The sequence below is a fragment of the Clinocottus analis genome, unplaced genomic scaffold, assembly GCF_023055335.1.
Source record: "Clinocottus analis isolate CAN_PGR_092001 unplaced genomic scaffold, fCliAna1.0.p SCAF_17, whole genome shotgun sequence".
Classification (NCBI taxonomy): Eukaryota; Metazoa; Chordata; class Actinopteri; order Perciformes; family Cottidae; genus Clinocottus; species Clinocottus analis.
This window is the reverse complement of record NW_027175898.1, coordinates 4,859,660-4,883,682: the sequence shown is the minus strand read 5'-3', so window position 1 is coordinate 4,883,682 and position 24,023 is coordinate 4,859,660. Positions and strand designations below refer to the sequence as shown.

General features: G+C 43.6%; 3 protein-coding genes across 4 annotated transcripts in view; 2 read left to right on the top strand and 1 right to left on the bottom strand.

Moving 5' to 3' along the window:
• Window positions 1-1,481, bottom strand: part of dlgap2a (discs, large (Drosophila) homolog-associated protein 2a) — a 130,921-nt gene extending 129,440 nt beyond the window's left edge. Inside the window, exon 1 of the mRNA XM_068579952.1 lies at window positions 1,462-1,481. The gene's annotated coding sequence lies outside the window, so the exon portion shown is untranslated. The remainder of the gene's footprint in view (window positions 1-1,461) is intronic.
• Window positions 1,482-11,122: 9,641 nt separating this feature from the next.
• On the top strand, window positions 11,123-17,263 carry erich1 (glutamate rich 1). Its single transcript, XM_068580927.1, has 6 exons — window positions 11,123-11,434; window positions 12,468-12,599; window positions 12,750-12,896; window positions 14,559-14,972; window positions 15,584-15,778; window positions 17,047-17,263. Exons 1-6 carry the CDS (start codon window positions 11,416-11,418, stop codon window positions 17,136-17,138), a joined length of 999 nt encoding a protein of 332 aa, XP_068437028.1. The 5' UTR covers window positions 11,123-11,415; the 3' UTR covers window positions 17,139-17,263.
• On the top strand, window positions 17,081-23,879 carry zgc:193593 (uncharacterized protein LOC564090 homolog). 2 transcript variants are annotated; one of them, XM_068580929.1, is made up of 3 exons: window positions 17,081-17,142; window positions 19,969-20,045; window positions 21,259-23,879. In XM_068580929.1, exons 2-3 carry the CDS (start codon window positions 19,995-19,997, stop codon window positions 21,550-21,552), a joined length of 345 nt encoding a protein of 114 aa, XP_068437030.1. In that variant the 5' UTR covers window positions 17,081-17,142; window positions 19,969-19,994; the 3' UTR covers window positions 21,553-23,879. The 2 variants fall into 2 exon arrangements, with proteins under 2 accessions (XP_068437030.1, XP_068437029.1); XM_068580928.1 differs by lacking the exon at window positions 17,081-17,142 and adding an exon at window positions 17,394-18,026.
• The last annotated feature ends 144 nt before the right edge of the window (window positions 23,880-24,023 follow it).

Below are 24,023 nucleotides of genomic sequence, written 5' to 3'. Positions count from 1 at the left end.
CGCTCTGTTTCCCAGACCAAGCATCTGCTAAAATACCTCTGGAAAGGTTTCAGAGCTTCACACATCCATATTCATAAGGTCATTACGAGGTTATGTTGTCCACTCCGTCAGAACATCTTGCTCTTAACCCAGTCGAGAGGCGCACCCCTGGGTCCTCCATATTCATGCAGCTCTTCCTGCAGCCACCTCGCCTAAACACACAGCAGCTCGTCCTGCTGCGAAAGTTCAGCCTAAAGGCAAAAACTTTGGCTCGCATTTGTAAATCCCTTCACGCGCTTCTCTGTAAATTGATTGAACTTCCGTTGCACAAAAAGGGATTGTTCCATAACAGCGTGCCCCGCCCATCTGGCACCCTCCAAGTAGAGCGGACTGGATTCAAATTTAGCCCAGGTCTGGTTTACGGAAGTTTTATGCACACAATAATTGCAAAACTGCTGAATTACCAGTTTGTTGAGTTCCTTATCGGCTTAAGTGCAGATCATCTTGCCTATATGCCCCATCAAACATTAATTTCACGCTGCAAGATGCCTTGAAGTTATCGGTTATAACTCGGAGTTCCAAGCTCCGGCACCAAAAACTCTTCACACGTTTCCAAGTCTCTCTTCATCATCAAGGTTACTGTGCCCTTGCTCTACTCGTTGGCAGGTTTCTCCCACACCTGGGAATGGTGTGCTGCTAGCTTCCTAATCATGTGTCGGAGAAACACAACATTCAAAAGGCAGACGTCCGTCAGGTGGCGGAAAAGTGCAAAACAGAGGAGCAAGTTTACCGCAGAAGGCAGTTCTAAGATGACAAACTGGCCACGAGTCTGACAAATGAGAGAACCGGCGTGTAGGCGACACGCGTCGCTGCAGCATTAGTGAGGTTTTGCTCGTGGGATGAATGGTGCGGGAGCCCATGCAGTCTGGTTGCAGGCGAGAGGTGAGAGAGGTTGAGTCGCCCCAAAGTAAACGCAAAGAGAGCAGTAGCAGAAGTCATTATTGTGAGGACTAGGCGGTACCTGAGTATATCTCCCTGCTCTTCAATTTCATCAGAAACCTCTTCACACCTGCAATGATGTGAAGAAGCCTGTCATCATCACACGTTTCTCAACAGCTGCACACCAGAATGTCCCCCTTCCTCCGACATGCAAGTGAAAGTTAGGCCAGTAAAACCCCTGTATGGTAAGAATCTCAATATCAAAGGTATCTGTTGGGAGCCACATAAGAAGAAGGGTGTGTCTCACTCCTTGAAGCTCAGTTATAAGCATACAGCCAGCAGACGGGCTCCAGAGCCCACAGATGTACAGAGTGCACACACAAAAACAGGTAGACAGACATGTGTGACCCACCCGCGGAGCATCCATCCCCCGGCATCGCCACCCACTCATTACTCCCACTGACGGGGCTCTCTCTTCTTCTGTCTCTGCACTGCGCGTGACTGCTGTGTTTACTGGAGAGGGGACATCTGTTGGGTCCTTACCTGTATTCCTGTCTGGTAAGATGCAGCAATGCTTCTTCAGTATGCCTGGCAACACCTTCCAAGAAACAACAAAGGAGGAGAGAGAGAGAGAGAGAGAGAGAGAGAGAGAGAGAGAGAGAGAGAGAGAGAGAGAGAGAGAGAGAGGAGGGAGAGGAGGGAGAAAGAGAAAGAGGGAAATATGTTAATATTATCAAAGCAGATAAACAAGGTGACGCTCAGAGGAAAAGCACCGAGCCATGCTGCGAGCCACAAATAAGAGCCACCGGTTTGCTCCCATATTTATCGAAGACCTTTCTTCGAGCAGTGGAGCACTAAATGATGGTCCCGGTGTGCTGAAGGTTCATTTTCAACTGTGTACCTCTGATTCAAAGTACAAACAGTCAAAGGTGGATTAAATGGTGTGTGAAGGAAAATACAATACACTAACAATTCATTGGGACGGAACAGCACAGAGATAACAAATATATATATATATATATATATATATATATATATATATATATATATATATATATATATATATATATATATATATATATATATATATATAGACATGGGGCCAATTTTAGAAGCTTTCTCTGATCCATCTGCAGCATTGCTGTGCCTGGAATATGTAGCAGCAAATACTGACAACGGACAATTATTACTCTACTCACAAGGCTGAAGAGGTCATACCTATTAATAAGGCAGTCTTACAATCTATTTACTCAACACCTAAATTGATCCAAAAGTTGTATCATCGCTGCCAATATGTTGCTACGATCATCTGTCTTCTGTGTCTCGTTCTCGGGAAACACTGAAAACGGATTTCTCTGCGGACTTGAAACTGAAAACTAAGTATCCTGTTTTCATTTCTTTGTGAGATGACAGTTTTGTTCGTATTTGCTGGGACTTTGAATACCATTAAGAGGCAAAAATGTTGTTCAAGAGGCACTAAAACATAGAAGGAGATGCGGAGGTGGCTCAGCAGGTGCTAGCGAAGCCTCTTTGTCCTCGGCTCTGACTGACAGGCTCATTATTGTCCAGAATGACTTCTTTTGCTCTGCTCCCTTTTTCCTTGTGAAAGTGTGAACATTCCTTTTGCAGTGACACTTATCTCAGGCTCCTGCTTCTCTCTGGGACTGAACGAGACCGATCAGATAAGTGTCCCTTGTAATTAAGGAGAGGGGACATTCATATAAAAAGGTACCTCTTGAAAAGCGAGAAAAGACCGGTAAAATTAATGAGAAATGAACTCTAATGGCTTGTCTCTGGGGGTTATTCAAAGAGATATCAACCTGCTGCATCATTCATACAGGAGGAGGGCCTCAAGCACAGACTCTTGTCATCCACTTTTATTTTCTACTTCATCAGCAGCATAAGAGGAGGAAAGGTAATCCTGCGTTAATAAATAAACACTTCCATGCTGGTTTGTCCTCGTGCATTTCATTTGTTCTGAGTTTTGCTGAGAGGAATTGACCTAAACGGCTCTTTCAGCTTGATGTATACCACCTGTTCATGTGGAGACTCCATGAGTAGTATGGGAGGTGGTCAAGGGGGAGTGACAATCACAAAGATATTAGACTGGGGACGTAGCGGGCGGGGCTTCCTTAAATAACAACAACAAAAACTATAGGACGAAAAGAAAAGAAAAATAACGAAATTCCACAATAGCGCCCTCATAAAGGACTGTCTCCATCCCAGAGCCACAAGAAAAATATATGAAGTATTATCTATAAATATATGAAAATTGAATGTAAAGAGACATAAGAAGGGAGAAAAAAAGAGGAGGTAGACTCCATGAAGCCTCTCCAGTCGCCTCATTTCTAGACACTCATACCCTTTACTAATAATTTAAACATGTATGTATACATATTTTACAATATATATGACATATTACTATTATTATTATCATTATTATTATTGTTATTATTATTGTTATTATTATTATTATTATTATTATTATTATGTAATTATGTATTTAATTTGTATTATTTTGTATATTTTTCATCACTATTGCTATTTACTTTTGTTATTATTATCTATGTAGATATATAACTAACAAATCAACAATATTATAACCACTATATATTTATTTATGTATTTATTCATCAAGTTATTTATTTTTCTCTCTCCTCACACAAACCTGCACATTACTGCTCAGAGCTATTAACATACGGTGTGAATATCAGGCACTTACACAACAACCTTTGATACGTGGACAAAAAACACCTACAATACTAACAGAATCACAGAAATCATAACATGTTTCATACAGATTATGCTATTGCCTGTATTGTTATTTCTTTTTACATCTTTGTTCGTATAACAATATTATTTAATTTTTAAAAAAAGTTTTAAAAAAAACACTGAGATTATATCCAACCATAAATAATGTCACAACATGGGATGATAGGACGGAGGCCTTCATGGAGACCCTGAAGCCGATGTGAGAGGGAAGGAAACCCCTGAGCTGAAGTGTAGAAGTTGTTGTGGTGATACATGAATGTGAATGCCACACCTCATCTTAAATGACATGTGCGTGAGGCTCTTGCATGAGTCCAATGCCTTGTCGGACCATCACAAACACTTTAAGAATCCCGGAGATTTCCCATTGAAAACATTTGCCGGCCTAAAGCACACCCTTGTGTCTCGTCCTTTCATGCCCTCTGCAATGCAACAAAATGCTATCAAGTAATCAAACCTGGTAATATCTCTGCAGAGATTAGAGATACAATGACTGATTTGTAATGACTCAAACATCTGCGTGATGTACAGTTATAATTGATGCTGGCTGGCAGAGTCTTGTACTGGAGGAGTGTGGAAAACAAACTGTCAGGGACGCTCTTCAGTGTTTCAGAGCTGTCACTTGCCTCTCATTTACACTTCAAAGGGATTGAATTGTCTGGAGGCAAAGAGTCTTATTTCACATTAGAAAATGCATTGGGCATCCGTTTGTTTGTCTTTTTCAGTTTATCTTGGAATGAGCCAAAAAAAGGTCTATGACGCCACGTTTTGACAAGACAGACTCATAAGACACACCAGGAGAATCCAATGGAAACACATCTGGGACAGCTGGAAATGCCAAAACGGATATTTTGTACAGATTTGTTTTTTAGACATTATTCACAGTTTTTAACTAGCCCGATTGTATTTGAACACCAGCCATGTTCAAAATAAATAGTCTTGATTATAGCAAAGAGCCCAAAAGATTTTCATCAGCCAATAAATGGGGAATTTAATTTAACACTTTTTCAGTTTTTTATTTTGGTCAATGGAAATTCAACAAAAGAAATATAGATCGGCACAGAGAATCCAAAGCAGTGCCCTCGGGACGAGAGGCCAAATGTTGTGTCTTCAAACCGTTGAGTCAGCGAGTTAGTAAAAGGCTCCATTTGACAATGTTGTCGCAGTTTACCCGCATGCTCTTCCAGTAGGACCGGTTCCCATCCTCTTTTAGCTTCAGGCTGGACTTTAAAAGATTAAGCAGCCCTAAAGTAGATGTTCCCGGTAATTCTCCGTATTGTTATATTTGTCCTGGCACATGGAGGGGAGATGCACAATAGTACAGTAAGGTTGACTTTTTTAGGCGTCAAGCTGTAAAATCAAGCCAATGCAGAATTATTTATTTTTTATTGTCTGTATCTCCAGCGTGTTTGTTGAGGAATGTTATGAGACCGATGATTCCAGGATAAAGCCCATCGATAATATTTCAGTATACATGTACACAGTTCTTAAAATGATTCATCAAATCAAAATGAGTCTGCTGAGCCCCGAGGCTACAATAATGAGTAACGCATGGAAATTCACGACTGCATCCATTTAGGTTATCTGGAAGTTATTTCTCTTAGAATGAACTGAAATTGAATGTTTGTTGGTTTTTTTAGACCTTTTTGATAACTGATTTAAATATACATGTCTGACAAAACCATCCATAATAAGACAACTCAAGAGAGACAGACGCAAAGACTGCGGAGGCAGAAGCAGAGGAGAGGAAACAACCAAATGCACGCTCATTAGCTGAGGCGAACAATCAAATGGGCCGACTCAGACAAATCACACACTGTTTCAGTCCACGAGGAAACTTTCTCTCCGACACAAGCTCTCTGAAAATGATGCCGGACACGAAAGTACTGATTACCCTCCAACCTGAAAGTGCATTTGTCTGGGGGATGGTTTTTATCTTCTGTGTGATGGAGCCTGTCTCATCGGAAAAAAGGCTCTCTGATTAAACTCGAGCACAAACTGTTGCTCATAAAAGCAAAAGTTACGGCATTAGGAAGTAAATTTGTCTTTCTCGTAGTCGAACTTCTTTTCTTTTCTTTTTTTTTTGTCCAGTGGTGACCGGGGTGAGAACCCTGTCAACCTAGTTGTACGAGACGTTGGTGTCAAAGGCATCGAAACAAGTCAAGTTTCAATGCACAAGGTTTATTTAAAGGCTGTGTGCAACATCCGAGGCTCAGGGCAGCGCGGCCTAGTTGGACCAGGTCAGCGAGCGGCCAACAGAACCCTCTCTCATCCCTGCGGTGTTTAACAAAGCAAATACATACCGACCAAATAAACACAAGCACACATACAGACATACAGGCTCCCTACCTATCTCCCAACACCATCACTGCTGGGTACAGACAATTATCACAAGTGCCCGTGCATAAATAGGATATCTCGGCGCCTGCTGCTGAGAGCCGGAGTGCAACTCTTGGTGAGCTAATGGAGATCGAAGAGGACGGACGGGAAGCGGAGTCACTCCAATGCAGCTCAAAGATCTGTCTGTGTGCCTCAAGGCGCTGTCTGCCCCCTTCTTACCCCCGCAAGTGAACGAATGCAGTGGTGCGCTGTTGGAGCACGAGATGAGGTTTGCACACTGGTTGCAGATATACAACACAATGTTAGAGGCTCCTTTCGATATAATCCAATAGAACAAACCCACAAACTGGGGCTTCAAAAAATCCCCCAAATCTCAGAAGCAAATCCCTGTAAATTTCATAAGGTTTTGTGTGAATATGTGTCTCTAAAATATGTTGCAGCCAGCATTAAATTCCCTCCACCTTTACAGGAAAAAAATGTATTTGAAGTTTGAACTTTACGGCAATTTCAATCTTAGAGATAGGCCTAAGCCTTTACTACATAGTTTTCAGTTAACCGTGACTTTACTTTGCGTATTTTGAACATGCAGCATCAAGAGACATGCTGCTCATGCATAGTCGTGCTTCTGGAAGGAGCAGGGAGCTTTGACCTCAGTCCAACCCTGCAAACGAGAGAATTGAAGCTCTAAACTAAAATCCAGGGGTGGAGCATGGAGAGATCATATGAGTGGCATGTGAATGGACTCGTACTTGCAGAGCGCTTTTATAGTCTTCCGACCACTCAAAGCGCTTTAACACTACTTGTCATCAGTCACCCATTCAGACCCACTCATACACTGAGGGCAGTGGCTGAGGTAAGATTTGACTTTCACCGAAGAAGCATTTAGTATTTATTCACTGAACAAAAAGGTTGTACTAGAAAGAACATTCACACTTTATGTTAAACAGCTTGACCACATTTGGACTATTACACACTCATTAATTATGTGGAGATGAATCAAATCTCTTAAACCTGTCCCAGTCAAAAAAAAATCTGCTGTCTCAATGTCCTTCGCTCGAGCGGGCTATTTTTATTGAGCTAATACATTCAAGTTCACTGCTCGGTTTAAAGGATCTAGTAAAGACTCGATTGTAAAAGAGCTGGGCAGATCGCCAACGATAATGGTATTAAGACTTATTCTCTACAAGGCAGAACTCAAGCACACTTGGAGCTGTGCAGGGTCTCTCACTTGCATTAGTCTTACATTTCCCGTTTGGACAGTGCTACCACAATGGGGCCCTGAGGGACACATTTGTAGATTATTTTAGACCATGATATGATTTACCTTTGCTTCCCGTCAAACAGTCTCAAAGGCATACACCTGACAGGACACGCAGGCCGTCCTCTTTCTGCTGCTCCAACTTTCAAAGGCAGCTGCCGTTGTGATGAAATAGTGCTCGTATGGCAGCCTGGTAAAATCATCATGATTTTACCAGCAAGGCATCAAACTGTCTGAATTTATGACCGTGCAATTATAATAGAGAGGAAAGGCTACAGATAGTATACCAGCTGGCTAATGGACCTTGTAATGAGTCACATCTGACTCACGGCTATGTGGCAGCTATTGCAGTGGCAGTAACACCGGGAGAATGTGCAGTGACACCTACTTGCCTGAAACATCTGTGCCCACCGCAGCACAAAAGTGATTAACTTGGAGTTGGTGCACAGGTATACACGGAAGCACACACACACAAAGACTCACATACTCTACAATACAGTACACCATGTACAGAATACACACTTGGCACCATGCATTATAAGATTCATAAAGTTCGACCCCATGTATTCCCTCTGCATCCCTCTCCTAAAGCATGCTATTACAGGCTTGTGTGTGTGTGTGTGGTGAGGGGCGAAGGGGGTTTATTAAAGTGAGAGAGAAGAAGAATGGAAGAAGAAGAATGGAACATGGAGAGAGCAGAAACACGACACAATTGAGCCTGTAGTGTGTTTAAACATTTACTTTTTGTCAGACTTGTCTATATTCATTACTGCTCCTCTCCCCCAAAATGACATCACCGCTCGCATAAATGTGGCATTTGGAGTTTTCCCTGCATCTTCAAACAGATTATGAGAGCCTTATCGTGTCACTGCCAAGTAGGCAAAGTCCATACAAGCTTCCCATTGACGACTCTGAGTCTCTGTTTGTGGAGACATGCATGCGTGTGCGTGCACGCAAGCAATTTGACAGCAGCTTTGGAAATATCCTGAAACGAGCTACTTTCAATCACAAACAGTTTCTGAGGGGAAATGGTGTCGGTTTCCAATTAGTTTTTGTGTCCTTCATTCTGTGGTAGTTTTTAATAAGGCTCTCTTCTTTTTAAGTCAAGAAATTGCATCGACTGAGATACGATTTCTCCATCTCGTATGAATCATCCCGCTTTCATTGAAAGACCAGTTTAGTTAAGTAGGGATTCAGCGATCCGACTCTTTCAGCCCCGATACCAATACCGAGAGTCACCGAGTGCCGATCCACTGCCCACGTTTAATGAATGAGCTGTATGCCTCACCGTGGGGAAGTGACTGAGATCTTTCTTTTACAGGTCAGGCTTGACTCAAACGCTGCTTTCTAAACTCTGTAAAACTAAATAAAACACAAATACATAGGTGAAAATGAATCGTTATTTTTTGTTTCCAATAATATATCAGATCAGCCCATCGTCACTGATATCCAATCCAGCTTTTGGAGTCTGCGATATCCATCACCAGTATCGGTGCATCTCTAGTTTGGAGCAGAGGGAGTGATGTGGATGAGGTGAAAGATGCCCCCTCCCTAAAGCTGGTAAATGACAAGTAATTTATTTTTTAGTCACATAAGGACTTACAGAGGTGAAATGTATTTCTCACCTTCCACCGGCCAGCTGTCACCCACAAACACTCTCTTTCAGGTATACACAAGCTATGCATATTGTACAGGCACATCCAAGCAATATAAACACACAAACATAACTACCCTCCCTATTGCTTGAATGTAATTAGGTTTGTTGCCGACTGCTTGCTGCCACAGCACTATAGCACTTCTACACTACAGCTACCTGCATAATAAATGAACATGGGACATTTCTGGGAAAATGCAGCTTCCGTGTTTGAGTGCCGCATTTAGTGTCAGAGACGAGTGAGTGAAAAAGTCCATCACTTGCACGTCAAAGTTTCACCCAAAGCAGCTGCGTGGCACTGAGAAAAGGCTGGCCGACCACGACCGCTTCTAGTTTTGTATTATTGAGCCGAGTAGTACGACATCCAGGAGCATCTTTGCAGAACTTCCACGAGTGCAAACAGCAGTAACTCCATTTAGCTTCAAAAGTATTGCAATGAATATGGTCTCCTATTTTTAGCACCTCTGTGATTATGATGTCTGACTACGTGAGTGCTGGCAGCCAGCACTTTGTCACTCACAGTGTGTACCGGGTACTGTGTACTACTGCACATTCGGGCTGCAGTGCTGAAGCAGGCATTCTACAAAACTTCCATTCTTTTTTTCTGTCGCTCAATCATGGAAAGCCATTGGAGCGGAGACATCAATACTTGCAACCGCACTGCATCTTAAACAACACAACGTGTCATTGTAGAGCTGGCAGTGATGACAAGTTTTTGACAGAATCCAGCAGCTAACTTTTTCTAATCTTGCACAATCCACAAACAACAGAGGAGGCTTGATTCCTATACAGCAGCAATAATGTCCCAGTCAGGACTTGACATATCAGAGGGTTTGTAGGAATTGTCCATATGCTTTACAATGCGCGGCATTATGTAACATGCTTACACATGTCTATGTAGTTCCTTGATTCTTACAAAACCTCCATTGCCCTCTCTCCTTCAGCTTTCTGGAGCGTCCGCTCTCATTCAGGATGATCGCCAGTACTGGGTTTGTACAGTCAATGAAAGTCATACACCCATGGAAACTACAGTTGGCATGGCACATACAAAACTCTGTGATGGTGCACAAAGGGAGGAGTCTGTGGGGGGTGGGATCAAACCTGACATAACATCCATTTGAGAAGTTAGCCTTGTACTAAGAGGGCTTTTTTCTGCATGACATGCTGCTCATCCAAGCCTCCTCCTCGGGGACAAATGTAAGTGCAGGAATGACATCCATGAGGCAAATCAGAGGAGAGCAGAATTCACATGCATCCAAGTGATGCAGAAATCACATCATGTTGATTATTGTGGCCGTATTTGCATTTTTATGCTAAATATAGTTTAATTAATTATGGAAGGTTCTTACAATTTGAAAAAGCCACTGACCAAAAGTCTGATTACCATAGCCAATTAAGAAAGCCTTTTTTTCTTTTTTCTTTTTTTTTTACTACTGCACACATCTTTTCATTTACTGTAAGATAATAACATACACTGTTTAAATCATGCACTTGTCATATCTTAGGAGTTAAACATCTGCTCAAAGATTAATAAGAGAGCAAGAGAGGGGGGTTACCTTCTTCAGAGCTGACATCCTAGGTGGATCCTCCTCCTGCAAAGACCGTTCACATGCTGAGGTCCCAAGCCAAGTTTGGAGGGTGCGCAAATCCTAACTCAGCCCGGTGCTGATGCTGAGCCATGAGGCGCCTGCTTAGTATTCTCATCTCGCCTCCTCTCCGTCCTACAGCTGCTCGGTGTGCGCACGCCCCAAACCGCTGCTGTTACAGGATCCCAACACGTGGGGAGCTCGAGTCTGATGCGTCGCACATGAAGAAAGTTGACAACAGAAACTTGTCTTCAAATATTAAACTCGGAATGACTATTTAGGCAGGAAGACGCGTATGCAAAAGTGACTTAACGTCACTTTTAAAGTACTAGGACTCACTTAAAACTTATAAAGGAATTTCCCTCCGCAAGTTGATTATTATACTGTAATTTACATCAAATATACAGCAGTTCCAAATAACGCTTTATATGCCGATTTGAAGAATGAATTCAACTGATTAAAAGTATGGTTTGATGTATAGTGTACACGGTACGTGTCTTTTCTGACAATTGTGTATACGTGAAATTGACGTTAGTTTGAATGTGAATCTGCGAGTGAGGTCATCATCCAGGATGCAGTCTGCCTGTGAGCTGCTGGTCTCTCGAGGGGGGACAGTGCAGCTGGAGGAGTCGGAGCATTATTGCACTTTGACCGTCGTAACCGACGTGCTTAAAAAAAAAAGTATAGTTACCACTAGTCATTCCTTTAGCTATTCAACCACAGACCGTCGAGTCGCTAACTTATGAATCTGCTATGAGCTCATTTGAAGAGCTAGCATGCTGGATAGCGAACCCAGCTAGCTTGTAGCTCGTTAGCTCTCGCCACATTTCGCATTAAGTTCTCGTCCTTTTCGCCTCAGACTCAGCTTCAACTCATACATTCATGTCAGTATGGCCCGTAGGAACGAAGGTGAGCACCGCCAGCGTCGTCGACAACATTATTATTTTCTTATACAAAATATAATAAACCTGTAACCAGCTAACGAAGCTACAGTTAGCGGCCTAAGTATCGCGTGAAGTGGGTTAGCGCTATGTTGTAAACAAACGCACGTGCTCCACTGCCACAATATAGCTACTGTCAGTTTTCACGCCGCGCTCTGATACTCAGATACAAAGTTATAGTAATGTGTCCACAGCAGATTACGAGAGTCTTTCTTCTTCCCGTTCAGATCGTGTTAAACTGGGTTTCTGCTGATTTCTTGCTGATGTGTTGCTGTTTTTTGTTTAGTTCTGTAGGTAGTTCATAGTTTAACCAATATGTATTGTATCAGACAGAGTTTAAAACTTGGTGCTTTACGAAGTATATTATAACCATAATGGTTATTATATTACTGCTGACTATGGTCAGCAGTAATATAATAACAGTTTTAGGCGACTATGCATTCAAGATACATCAATTCAAAACACACACACGTATATATATATATATATATATATATATATATATATATATATATATATATATATATATATATATATACATACATACACACACACACACACACACACACACACACACACACACACACACACACGTGTATGTATAAGTCTTCGCTTTGCCTCTGCAGTGCCATTTAGGTCACAAGATAACAATAGAAACTGTTACCAGATGGTTGATGATTGCCCATCATGTTTTTGTTTTTTTACTGTTTATTTATATACTTGTTTTGATTTCTTACTATGTCTCTTTCTTGCACTTCACCTCACTGCGAGACTAATAAAGGAATATCTAATCTAGTTGCAAGGTTGTTGTCAAGCAAGTCGTTTGCGTTTTGTTCGCCACAAAAATATATTTGCTCACAAGTATGAAGCACACACTATATTTGATTTGCATTGTTAAACAGAGTTGACATGAGCTTTTAGATAACGTTTTATTAGTACAGTGTATCAGATTAACAGGCGGTGGTATCTCTTTTTTTGTGTCATTGTTTCCTACGTCACAGTATTTCAATCAAAAGTACTCCAGAAGCTTTACCCTTCAGCTCCCAAACTGGAGAAGGAACCCAGCGCAGTAGATGCTCTATCCAGAAAACCCCATGTGAAAAGGAAAGCCTCTCAACAGGACACTGCCGTTGGTGAGATCACATTCAAGTTTAACTTGCATATAGCACACATACTGAAATAATCGCTCATAAATCACACGTGTCATGCCAAATTATCCCCCTGCTGCTCTTACATATGCATTGAGGTTTGTTACCTTCCATTATTATCCATGTCTGTCTCAGGAGATGCAGAGACGACACAGAGTGCAGCCAATCCGGGAACGCGGATGTACACAGTCCTTCCGCCTCCTGCAGACTACAAGACGGATGCAGAGAAATTCGTCACACTCCCCCAGTTAGAAAGCATAAATAGTGCAGAGGACCCAGCTGGTAAGACAACTATAATCTTACATTTATGGACTTGTGCTGTGCACCATAAAGCGAGGAGAGATTTACTGCATGCTCCAGGCTGGCGCTCTCATGCGCTAAAGTCACTCTTCTTGATTGGCTCTGCCACTCAAGTTAACGGAAACAAATCGCGATGATCAATTGTGTTTCTGAACCGAGGGGGAGAACTTGAATGTAGCACAGATGGTGTTTGAGCCTCGGTTGTTTTCACTTCAATCTGTGTTGTTTGTCAGAGTAAACTTGTACAACTTATCCAAGCTGCAGTTGAATGCGTCATTTCAATAGTGCTCATTTTGTTCGGTCTGCACTTTCTCTTGTCATGAACCGGTGGGATGATCAGCCTATAATAAGAGTCCTGGCTCATTACACGCATCTCTGTATTCATCACCTTCCTTAATGCAGACCTCCATTGACCCGACAGGCTTCGGCTTTACCTCAATGAAATACAACTGTGTTGGATTCGTTAGACGGGACAGTGCAGCGACTTACCTTGACCACCAGAATAAATGCTACACTCAAGTTTGATTAATTGCACTTGTCTGCCTAACAGCGCCTCGATTGAACCCTTTTCAGATTTACTGGGAAGGGAGCCCTGATGGTAATTGCGATCCAAAGTCTGGGTTGGTTCATTTGTAATGCACTCGCATGCCCGCAGCAAATGCTACAGTGCTGTTCAGATGGCACATCAGATGAATAACAAATTGATTAACAGTAAGTTCAAGTTCATTTTCACCTTTTGCTTCATCAATACTCAGTTTGTCGTCACTAAATAAATCCATGATGGCCTAAGTTAGCTTTCAGTATTGTTCTCTGCTGCACTGCCACCGTCTCTGGCTGAGAGCCAGTTCGCTCCTCACTGAGGGTCACTGAGAATATGGGAGCGGGTTTTCTTTGACCTCGTAATGGCGGAGGGGAGGTGGGGAGGAAGCTGCTCAGCCAGCAAGAGCGCCATTTCTGTGTGGGCTCACAGTTCAGCTCGAGTCATTACATTTAAGTTTTAAGTAATAAGATGTAACAGAAAAGAGATTTAACACTGATAACAGGTAGTGTGTAGCTAATCCATAACCTCGACCCATTTTTATTTGGTCTTTCATCATGGTGCGGGATTCTGGATTCGAAATAATAGGAATTGTTAGAATCAGCAGGGGAGACGTATATTCTATTGTACATACAGAAATAATTAAAGAGACTGATTAGAAGGTTTTGTCTGCTCCTCTCTCTAGAGGCACCCCAAAACACCACACATGCAATTCACTGATTCTATTGTTCTTGTATAACCACCTTTGGGCTTAAGTTTGCTCCATATGAGGTCAAGATTCAGCAGGTTTTATTTTCAATCAGTAAGCACACCAGCTGATTGTGCTGATTAGAATGCAATCAGCTCTGAAGACAGAGTATCTAATTAGTGGGATCAGCTGGCGCAGTGATTGGCTGAAAGGAAACCGGCTACCTCTTAGCTCTCACTGTCATATTATTTGAACTCAAACTCCGTTCTAATTTTAGCCTGTAGGAATGCACCTGCATGCCCACCCACGCCCAATATGTGAAACAGAATCAAGTCCTTTTACAAAGCGTAGAGGTGCATGTGGAGGCTGCAATGCTACAGTTAAATTGACAGTGTTTTTTTTATCTTGTGGCACACAGAGGGGAGTGTCCATGATGGCAACGAAGAACTGGACCAAGGCAAAGAGGAAGAAGTACAGACAAGAAAAAGGAAGAGGCGGAAAAGGAAACCGCCCCTCCACCAAGACTCTGGGAAAGATGGAGCAGCTCAAGTGAGTGAGTCCAGCACGGGGCGCAGTCAGGCATCTGTGGACGAGGGAGGAGAGCGCATAAGCAGGAACAAGAAGAGGAAGATGAAGAAGAAACGGCACAAAGAGAAGCTGCTCGCCATGGGTCTGATGCCTCGGGCCACTGCACTGGAGTTCACCTACCAGAAAGATGAGGAGGAGGAGGAGGAGGAGGAGGAGGAGGAAGAGGAGCATGATAACAATGAGAGGAGAGCTGCTGAGGTGTCAGACTTTCTCAGGACAACAATGGAAATCTATATGTCAGATTGTAAGTATTGATCAGCCAGTATTGTGTTCTCTGTGGCGAAATCTTGTAGCCATTTCTTCAGCTTTTGCTGATTTCATATTACAATTTGGAAAACACACGCCTTGCAAAGGAAGAGTTGTATAATGTTTTATTCATTTTGGGTGTTTGACGATGATGGAAAGCAATCGGCTGTGATGGCTTTCTAAGATAAAGATAACAAACGCATAATAAAGTTCTGCCAAACGCTGAAAACATGTCAATGAAAACAGAATTCAATTTCAGTTCGGAGTCAAGAACATAGCAGCATTGATTGGATGAAAGGGTAAAAGATAAAATTGCAGCGCCACGAGAATAAACTAGATGGAAAAAGTGTGTGTGGTGATTAGTACACAGTGTGACCAGCTTTGATTCATTTAACAGCCAAGTAAATGAGTGAGACTAATAATGGCTGGACCGCACAGATTCAAGAGTCCTACTTTATAAATAAAAACATATACTGGTAATGTTTTCTCCATTGTGATGACACAAAGTCTAGACAGTTATGTAGCGGAGCCAACTGACGTACAAATACGGTTATGAAAGGACGTTTTAAACATCCGTTGCCTTGTATGCGGTGCAATTTTTGTTTGCAGCCTCTTTGCGTGCAGACGAGAGCCCGCGCCTGTCTGGGACGGTGAATGACCTTCTGAGCGGCATAGCCAGCGGATGCCAGCCCCCCGCTGTCCTGAAGCAGCTCCACGGTCTCAAGGCCTTTGTTCAGGAGCAACAGAGAGACAAACTGAAACGGGCACTGGAGGAGCTCCACCACACTTCTCCCATGTCTACAGGTCAGTGACGCATCGATCGGTCAAAACATCCGAAATTACAACTGAATGAGGGATTAGTTGTGGGAAGGTTGCCCTTAAACGTTTAGGTATTGCTCACCTTCTTCTGTGTAGTACATTAATTCACACTTAATTTGTCCCGTCCATATTGCACCTTACTCACAAGGGGTGACCTCCACTTTGGGTTGACGGACATGTTTCAAGTCGCTCGTCCTGCCTTTCCTCCCCAGGCACGTTTTCCCCCCGTGCATGTGCGTCTGCACGGCTGGCTGCATAATTGGATCAGCAGGGACTTTGCTGCTGTCACGCAGACGCAAGTGTTTATGTCTGAGAGGGAGAGCGAGAGAGAGCAGGCCGCCACCATATCTGCCCCCCTCCCCACCCCCTCCCCCCTCAAAGCGCCGTTTGTCTTTGCTTGTGCTCGTCTCCAAGACAACACTATTGGGGGAAAAAAAAAACCTGTTTGCTGTTTTGCGAGCAGAGCCCACAGTATAACCTGCCGTAGTTTTGTCTGCCCTCTCCATGCACCTGCTCCACAGCTACCTGAAAGCTTTTCACCCCCTCCCACACCTGTCTCATATTGTATGAGTCATGCTTCGATTCACTGCTTTTAAAATGCGTTTCATTGTGAATGAAACTTTGCGAAAGTCTGCAAAGTTTCCCCTTAAACTCACCGTTGACAGGTTTATCATTTTTGCTGTATTCAAATCACACACATGATTCGCTGCAGTGTGACAACTTTCAATTATTTGATATGTTTAATCCACGGTGCACTTTGATGAAGGAGCGTTCTGTATTTTCATGCACGTTGTCTGCTGCCACCCGGCTCCATGAGCTTGTGGAGAGGAGGGCCTGGTTGGTTCTTCAAGTGAGTTCTCTAAACCGCTGCACCCCCACATCCGCCCTTGTTGTGGAAACCGACTAACAGCAGATTTTCTTTCAGCATATTTTACCGCGCCGTGGAGTTCCTATTGTAAATGACTTTGGCTTGACCGTTCCCCTTTTTCATACCGTCCATTTTGGGTTCTGAATAAGTTCACTAAATTGAATCCTGTGTGTTCAATAATAAGTAAAATAAATATTCTATTGTGGGTGGGAGACTGTCTGCGGGTGAATGCCGACATGTAGAAGGCCATTTGAACACTGGCTGGTTAAAAAAAATAAAAATACAACAGCAACGAAGTCTCTTTTGGTGAAAGACTGACTGTTCCTCTGGTATCGCAATGTCAGCTCTAACTGAAAATGTCGCTCTTTGTCTCCTTGCGTTTTAGAAGAAACCACCGCAGTCGTTTCCCTGTTCCAATACTGGATCACAGACATTCTTCCCATGCAGGGTGACAAGAAGACGGCGACGCACCCCTGAGACAGTGAGTCACATCGAAACCGAGACGCTCCTGAACTATTATTATTTCCATTGTGCTCCATCGCTTTCTTGAAATGTTGTACTTTTATACTTCACAATGTTGGACCTGACATGATGTTGCATAAAATATTTGTGTAATTAAAAAAATAAAAAGGTTACTTTTAGATCTCTGTCCTTGTCTGAACCAGAACAAAACCGGTTAACACTGAGCCAGGCAAATCCTTTCGCCGCACCATGAGTAAGCTTGAAGTTGTGGTTATCGACCAAGCTGCTGCTTTCCTCCGTGTTTGGAGCATTTAACTGGTACTAACATAACAAGCGTCCTCCTCAACTAACGTTCTAATTGCCAGAGAAGCAAATGTCAGCTTGACCGGGGCTCCGTTAATCTTTGCAGATGCTACGACATTAAAACAGACAGTTAACCTAATAGCTCCTCACTTATCTGCGGGACACTCGCCTCAAATCAATTTCTGACCAGTTACTATTCCACATGCTGGGTTAATTAATAGTCTTAGGAGGTGCAATACTGGTTATTCGTAGGGAGGATTTGTACCATTATTATAATCCGCTACACCCACTTGTTGTGGTTGTTGTCGCCCTTATCTAACTGTACGCTCAATATAGCAGACTGGAATGTTGTTGATGGACCTTGGGGACAAGTACCACCCAGGGAGACGAGAGCTTAACCTTCCACACTGCCTATCTACTTCTCAGGTAATCTACTCTAATACATTTTCCCGTGACTCAATGCCAAGGGAGGAGTTCAGGAAAAGGACAGGGAGTCATCACCGGCCTGATGCTGCCATTGTGACGTTGACCTGAGTGAGAGTTGTCTGCCACGTTCAGCTCGAGAAGAAACTCTTGTCTTCCCAGAACTGGCATGCACCGGTACACACCAGCTGATGATACTGAACACACAGCTGTGTGTGTGTGTGTGTGTGTGTGTGTGTGTGTGTGTGTGGAATTATAGTGGTGAATAATTAGCATGAGGGCCGCCATCTGTGGCTTCTGTTGGTGGCTGGACGCACCAGGTGCTGTCTGGTGGAAGCTCAGGGGCCCATTTTGTAGACATTAGCCGGAGGAGACGGTAAGGGTGACGAGCACATTGCCTGACATATAACATCGCTATAAAGGTGGTCATTAGTGGTTTTAATTAACTTTTTTTGTAGCCATGGAATGTTGTTGATTGGTCTGTTGTTAACATCGCAACTTTGATAGAGACATGCAAACTATTCCATGGATTGGCATGCCATGTGGTACAGATATTCACACGCACAGAGCATGCGTCCCCATGACTCTGGTGATCCCCTGACACGAAAAGGTAAAAGCTACGTATTCAGTATAATATCTCAACTTCCACTGGATGGACGGCCACAAAACGGCCACATGAACGCCGGTCAGAGCAGAACAACGAGGTATCAAATGACGACGTGTTGAGAAGATTCACTCGTGGTGATGAACCTACAGATAATTCTCCCCCGAGGTTACATTTCCACTCAGCTTTATAGTGAGTTTAGCTGTCTGACACTACTTTTTTGTTTTATTTTTTTCTCCCACCGCTCTCAAGTAGCAAGATGGTGAATGAAGTACAGCCCCACAGTGTATGTCCTTGTTAATACTTCTGCTTCACCTCATCTGTTTTATATTTTGTAGCATTGAAGTCCGTATTTTTTGTCTTTCCTCTTTACTTTAAATGCTTCATAGTTTCCTTTTTTTGTGTATAAAACCCAGTAGGCATCCCAAGTTTCAGCGGCATCATGACTTTGCGGTATTAATGCCAGAGATTGACAGTATTCATGGATGCACGAGCTGGGAGGCAGAGTTTGGCCCTATTACCAGAGATGAGAAGAAGGTCATTGCTGGCTGCTCTCACTGGAGAGAATTCCTCTTTTCCAGCGAGGGAGACGTTATCAGGACAGCTACCTCATTATAGGACCTCACTCTGAGCCCAGGACCCGTAGGCTAGGAAGGATATTAAAGCGTAAAGGAATCTGCTGACATGGCAGAAGAAGCCATTCTCAACATCAACAGAAAAACATCCAAATCAAACCACTTGAAAGATTCAAATGGATTCTTAAAATTACTCTGGGCTTTCTGTATGAAGATATTAAAGGAACTGCTGAAGTCAGGTATCACTTACACTTGATGCTAACTGAATGGCTTAATGCCTTATTCATCATGTAGACTTTGTCTGTACTTAAAACAAAGAGAAAATTGAGAAATGATCAATCAAAATCCTCCTTTTATCCTGTTATCCACACCCCTCTGATTCTTCACACACATTCACCATAAACATGGATGAACATGCTCTATTATGACTGGATGTTATAGCTGTTTTACAAAGCTATTAGTAAAATGTTTGATATTCATCTTAATGTGATAAATGTATGCATTAGACAAACATTATAAACCAAAAATAAAATCTAATTATTTATTTAAATTGTCTTGCATTAATTACTTTCCACAACGGACATTAGTAAAACAATAGCGCTTATAGTTTCAATGTGACTCCACTAAAAGCCTGTGTACTGTGATGTTTAAGTGTAAGCCAACCCCCCTTCTGTTGATCGAACCTCTTAGTCCCCGTGCGCCAGCTCCCGTAATCCTATTAGACACGCCACCTGCAGATAGCCTGCTGAGTAAAGACGGGTAGGAGATGCTATAAGGGGCTGGGCAGACTTGTCCTGCATCAGATAGCTGAGCACAGGTTGACGCGTCCAAGCACAGGCCCGCTGTCGCTGGGTTTCCCATCCTGGGAGTCAAGGGAGAGGAGCTCGAGTAGACGAAAGCCAAGTGTCATCTGGCCTCTAACTCATTCCTGATTCAACAGGAGGAGCATCGCGCCCCACTGCGGAAATGTTTTTCAGAGTCCCAAGACTGACTCCGGGCTACATCCGGCTGCTGCAGGTGAGTTGGAGCGGTGTGGCGGGTTTCAGTCCTAAAATATAGTGCCGCTGGTTTGGGTCTTTCAAAGGTACTTGGTTGTGAAGGGGAACAAGATTTAGGATCAAATAGATACTGAAACAAGAAAAGAATATGTTGATGCGCCGTGATATCGACACTAAAGCTGTCCTTGGTGCTGGATGGCAGGAACATAAAGTGCTGAGTCATTGGACGCTGCTCGCCCATTATCTTAGAAGCATAAGTGGATTGCACTTTATTGCAATTTGTTCTGCATCAAGCAGCTTGTTTTGATTTAATATCTTTTTTTTAAGCTAGAAAGCTCTGTCAAAGTCTTGGATTTGAAGTCTAAAATTACAAGGTGCTTGGCATTCTCTGTCTCTCCTCGTCCTCAAGGAGTAGAAGTAAATATCAGATGAAATAACTTTGACAATTCTGGGAGCAGCTATTGATGTAATGAAGTGTTTGCGAGGTGCTGGTTTTATGAGCTTGCACAGAAGTTTATCGACGGAGACGCTGCACTAAGTCTCATGCTGCCATTATGCAGCGATTTATCCAGCCGAGTGTCTCTGCAGATTGTTGTGACAAGATGATGAAATGGAGCACTATCTCATCATATCATACACACACCATCCTCAAATATGCGTTTGTTCCAGCCGTAGGTTCCAGTATGTCTTTTTGTTTTAGCTCACAAAACACAATCACCTTTTTGGTGGTGTTTATCGAGACAATGGAGAAATGCAAGCCTGTGACAGCCCGTTGCATTGTAAATGAAAATGGGAACCGGTAGAGTGAGCTACGGGAATGGCTCCCTAACAGTCTGTGACACGGCTCCATTTGAAACTGTGAGGTTTCTATTATTTGCGCTTCGTAATTGTCGAGGGTCCACTGAGGAAATTGCCCGTACCACAAAATAGACGAGCCTTTTGTTTGTCAAAAGAGAGAGACTGCGATTTGGTAAATGAGACGAGATGAGTTTTTAATCTCTGTGGGTTTGGGGAGGGCGGGTGAACACATTGAAGCTCAGTCAGATGATGCAGACAAATGTTTTGAAGCGGGGGGGTGCAATCTCCTAATGTGGCCTCAGTTTGATCTGCACCCATGCATATATTACACACGCATTACTGAATTACGAAGGTGCGTTATTTCTGGACTGCTCTGATCTTTCATACTAGGAAATCAAACATTCCCCTGATCACGTTTCATCCTCTCCTTTCAGACGCAGGCCTACCACAATGTGTCTGTGACGCCCCCGGCCGAGAGGAGCATGCCTGGCATGGCTGTGCTCCTGGGGGCCGTGGGCATCGGGATGTGCGGCTACAGCTCCAGGCAGCTGGCCCTCTACCACCGGCCCTCCGCCCGCGTGCTGCAGTGGGTTGGCACGCACACGGACGCCAGCATGGTGGGCACAGCCGCCCAAAGGACCCCCTTCCTGGATGTCAATCACCGGGTCGGTGCCTGCCAGGAGATCCCGCCCCTCTCCTTTGTGGGCCAGAGAGTTCCCGTGAAATAACAACCTTTTGATGCCGGGTTGGCTATAGATTGGCCGACATCTTAGGTTGAGCTCCAGTAACTACACTTGTGTACGACTTGGATTGTAGCTGTGCTGGCCCCCAGTGTGGCCCACGTGCTCTCTGTAGCTGTGCAAGTGTGGATATTTGACCTCAACCTTGATGTCCGCAGGAAGTTGGTGGTCGTATAGTAATACTGAATTCTGTGCAACGCATGTACAAATAGTTGAAAAGCTATTGGATGGTATGAATTACTCGCTAATATTAGAGTGGGTACGAAGCAATATGAATAATTTATTTATGTAAGACCAAATACTGGGCCTGAATGTAGCTCAAAGGAGGGAACGCGTTTAAATTTGGAGACATTGTGTGTCTTTTTGAGGGCTGACGCTCGGCAGTGACCCTCTGTACACAGATGGTTGGCAACGCTCTCTCTCTGTCATCCTCCCTCGTCGGCCATGTGTAAGTGCTTGAGCACCCCCTCCACGCCCATGGCTTCAATTGATTTCCTGTGAGGAGAAGCAGGTGCCATCCATCAACAAGCCGCAGCATTTGCTGGCGTGGTCTGGCACCGGCTGTCAATCAAGGGACGGTGGAGGGAAGACACGGGTTGGCTTTGTGGCTGAATCCATGACTGCTGCTTCCTGGGTTCAGGACAGTTAAATCCTCCAAGGGATTGGTCGCAGTTGCGAGAGAAGAGCAGAGAGCGGCAGGGCAGCGTTAGGGGCCGAAAAGACTTCTTTTGATTGAGTAAAATTAGGTGCATTTGACGTCATGTAAACAACACACAAGTACTGGATCCTGAATCCTAGTTTACCTCGCTGAGACGCTGCGGGCGGCCGGCTGGCACGGCAGAATGCCGATTCCTCCTGGATAAACCTGTGTCCTCTGGGGAGGGATTAACCCAGGGGGGGAAATCATCCATGGCACACATATTACTTCACCTAATCTGGTATTATAGACCTGTGAGAGGCAGACGGTCCCGGTGCATCCCAACTTTGTACCATTCCCCCTGCAGTGTACACCAGTCGTCCCACTGCCATACATGGATGTATTCATGAAACACACTGGTGTTTCCATTTGTGTTTACACCAAAAATGCAGCAGTGAAAAGGGACTTGGCGAGACACTGAGTGTGGTTGAGAATGCGTGCTGTGCCTTACGGATAGCACGGGTTTCATACTGTCTGCATGTTTACAGACTCTTCATTTGACTAAGAAAAAGTGTGACAGCAACACGCCATAAAATGGAGAGTTTTATTTCTCCATAAGCGGGGGACAGGAGGAGGAGGAAGTGTCTCAGCATAATGGGAAGTTGTGAAAAGGGAGGACAGTGAGAAAGTTGAGTTCTTCATCACTTAAGAGGTCGGCCAGACCTTGTAATCCATTTTTGTTGTTGTTGAAGAGGCATCCTTGTCCATCTGCCAGATTGGACTTGTGGCATGTTGGAAGTTTTTAGGGTCCAAGTAGTGGCCCTCCAGAAGGCCGGCGCGGCAGGTCACCAACAAAATGGTCGTAATCCACTCAGAAAAAAGGGGCTAATGGCTCCAACTGGCACCAGACACTGAACAAACAATAGGTCGCCTTGCTCTGGACGGAGACCGACCGCCATAAACTATTTCATAACGAAGCTGTGGCAATCTTGAAACAGGATATTCCGTCACTATATACGAATGAGAGAAAAATAAATAAAAATAAACACAATCGGATTGACCTGTGAGGCCACGATCTAGAACCTGAAGTCTGAAAGTGTCCGCCACGCTGGCCAGAACTGCCTTTTTCGTAGTAATTTTTCAAGCATTGCACTTCCATGTGAAGTCAACGTGGGTGGGGGGCTGGAGGTTGTGCAATGCACCTTGCTGCTTTTGATGGATTCTCTCTTCACTGCAGTGGTGCACAGTGAGCACAGAGCACTGTGGAAGGCTATTGATCTCAATCAGAGGGCGAGGGAGAGCTTGCCTGCTCGCTGCAGCAAACTTCCTGTTTCAATCAGCGTTGCACAGTTCATGAGGGGGAACCGCCAAGGCGGTGGTGCACTGACAAAAATGATAATCCGAGAACGTCGTTTGCTGTTGGAATAAAATTCAGGGAATGTGTGAAGGCTCAGGATTAAATATGTAAGCTTGTCGTGTGGGTGTCACACATCAGCGTTCATTCATGTTAATCTGCAAAGGTTCACAAACTCGACTTCAGCTCTGCCCATTAACGGAGAGATTTTTTTCTGTTAGCAATATAATGAATATTTAATGAAAAGATGTTTAAGAAATTTACTAAATAAAAGCACTTGGCAAACATGCTGTCCGCTGTTGCACTTAGTCACACCTGTGGTTGTTTTTGTACTGTCGTGTGATGAAGTTGTGCTTTTTGTACTAACAAATAAACGTGTTTTTAGTCAAAGTGCAATTCATGTTGTTTTGCTATAATTAAGCTCGAAGACATTAAATACTAACTTTACAACTTTAACAGTTGAATCAT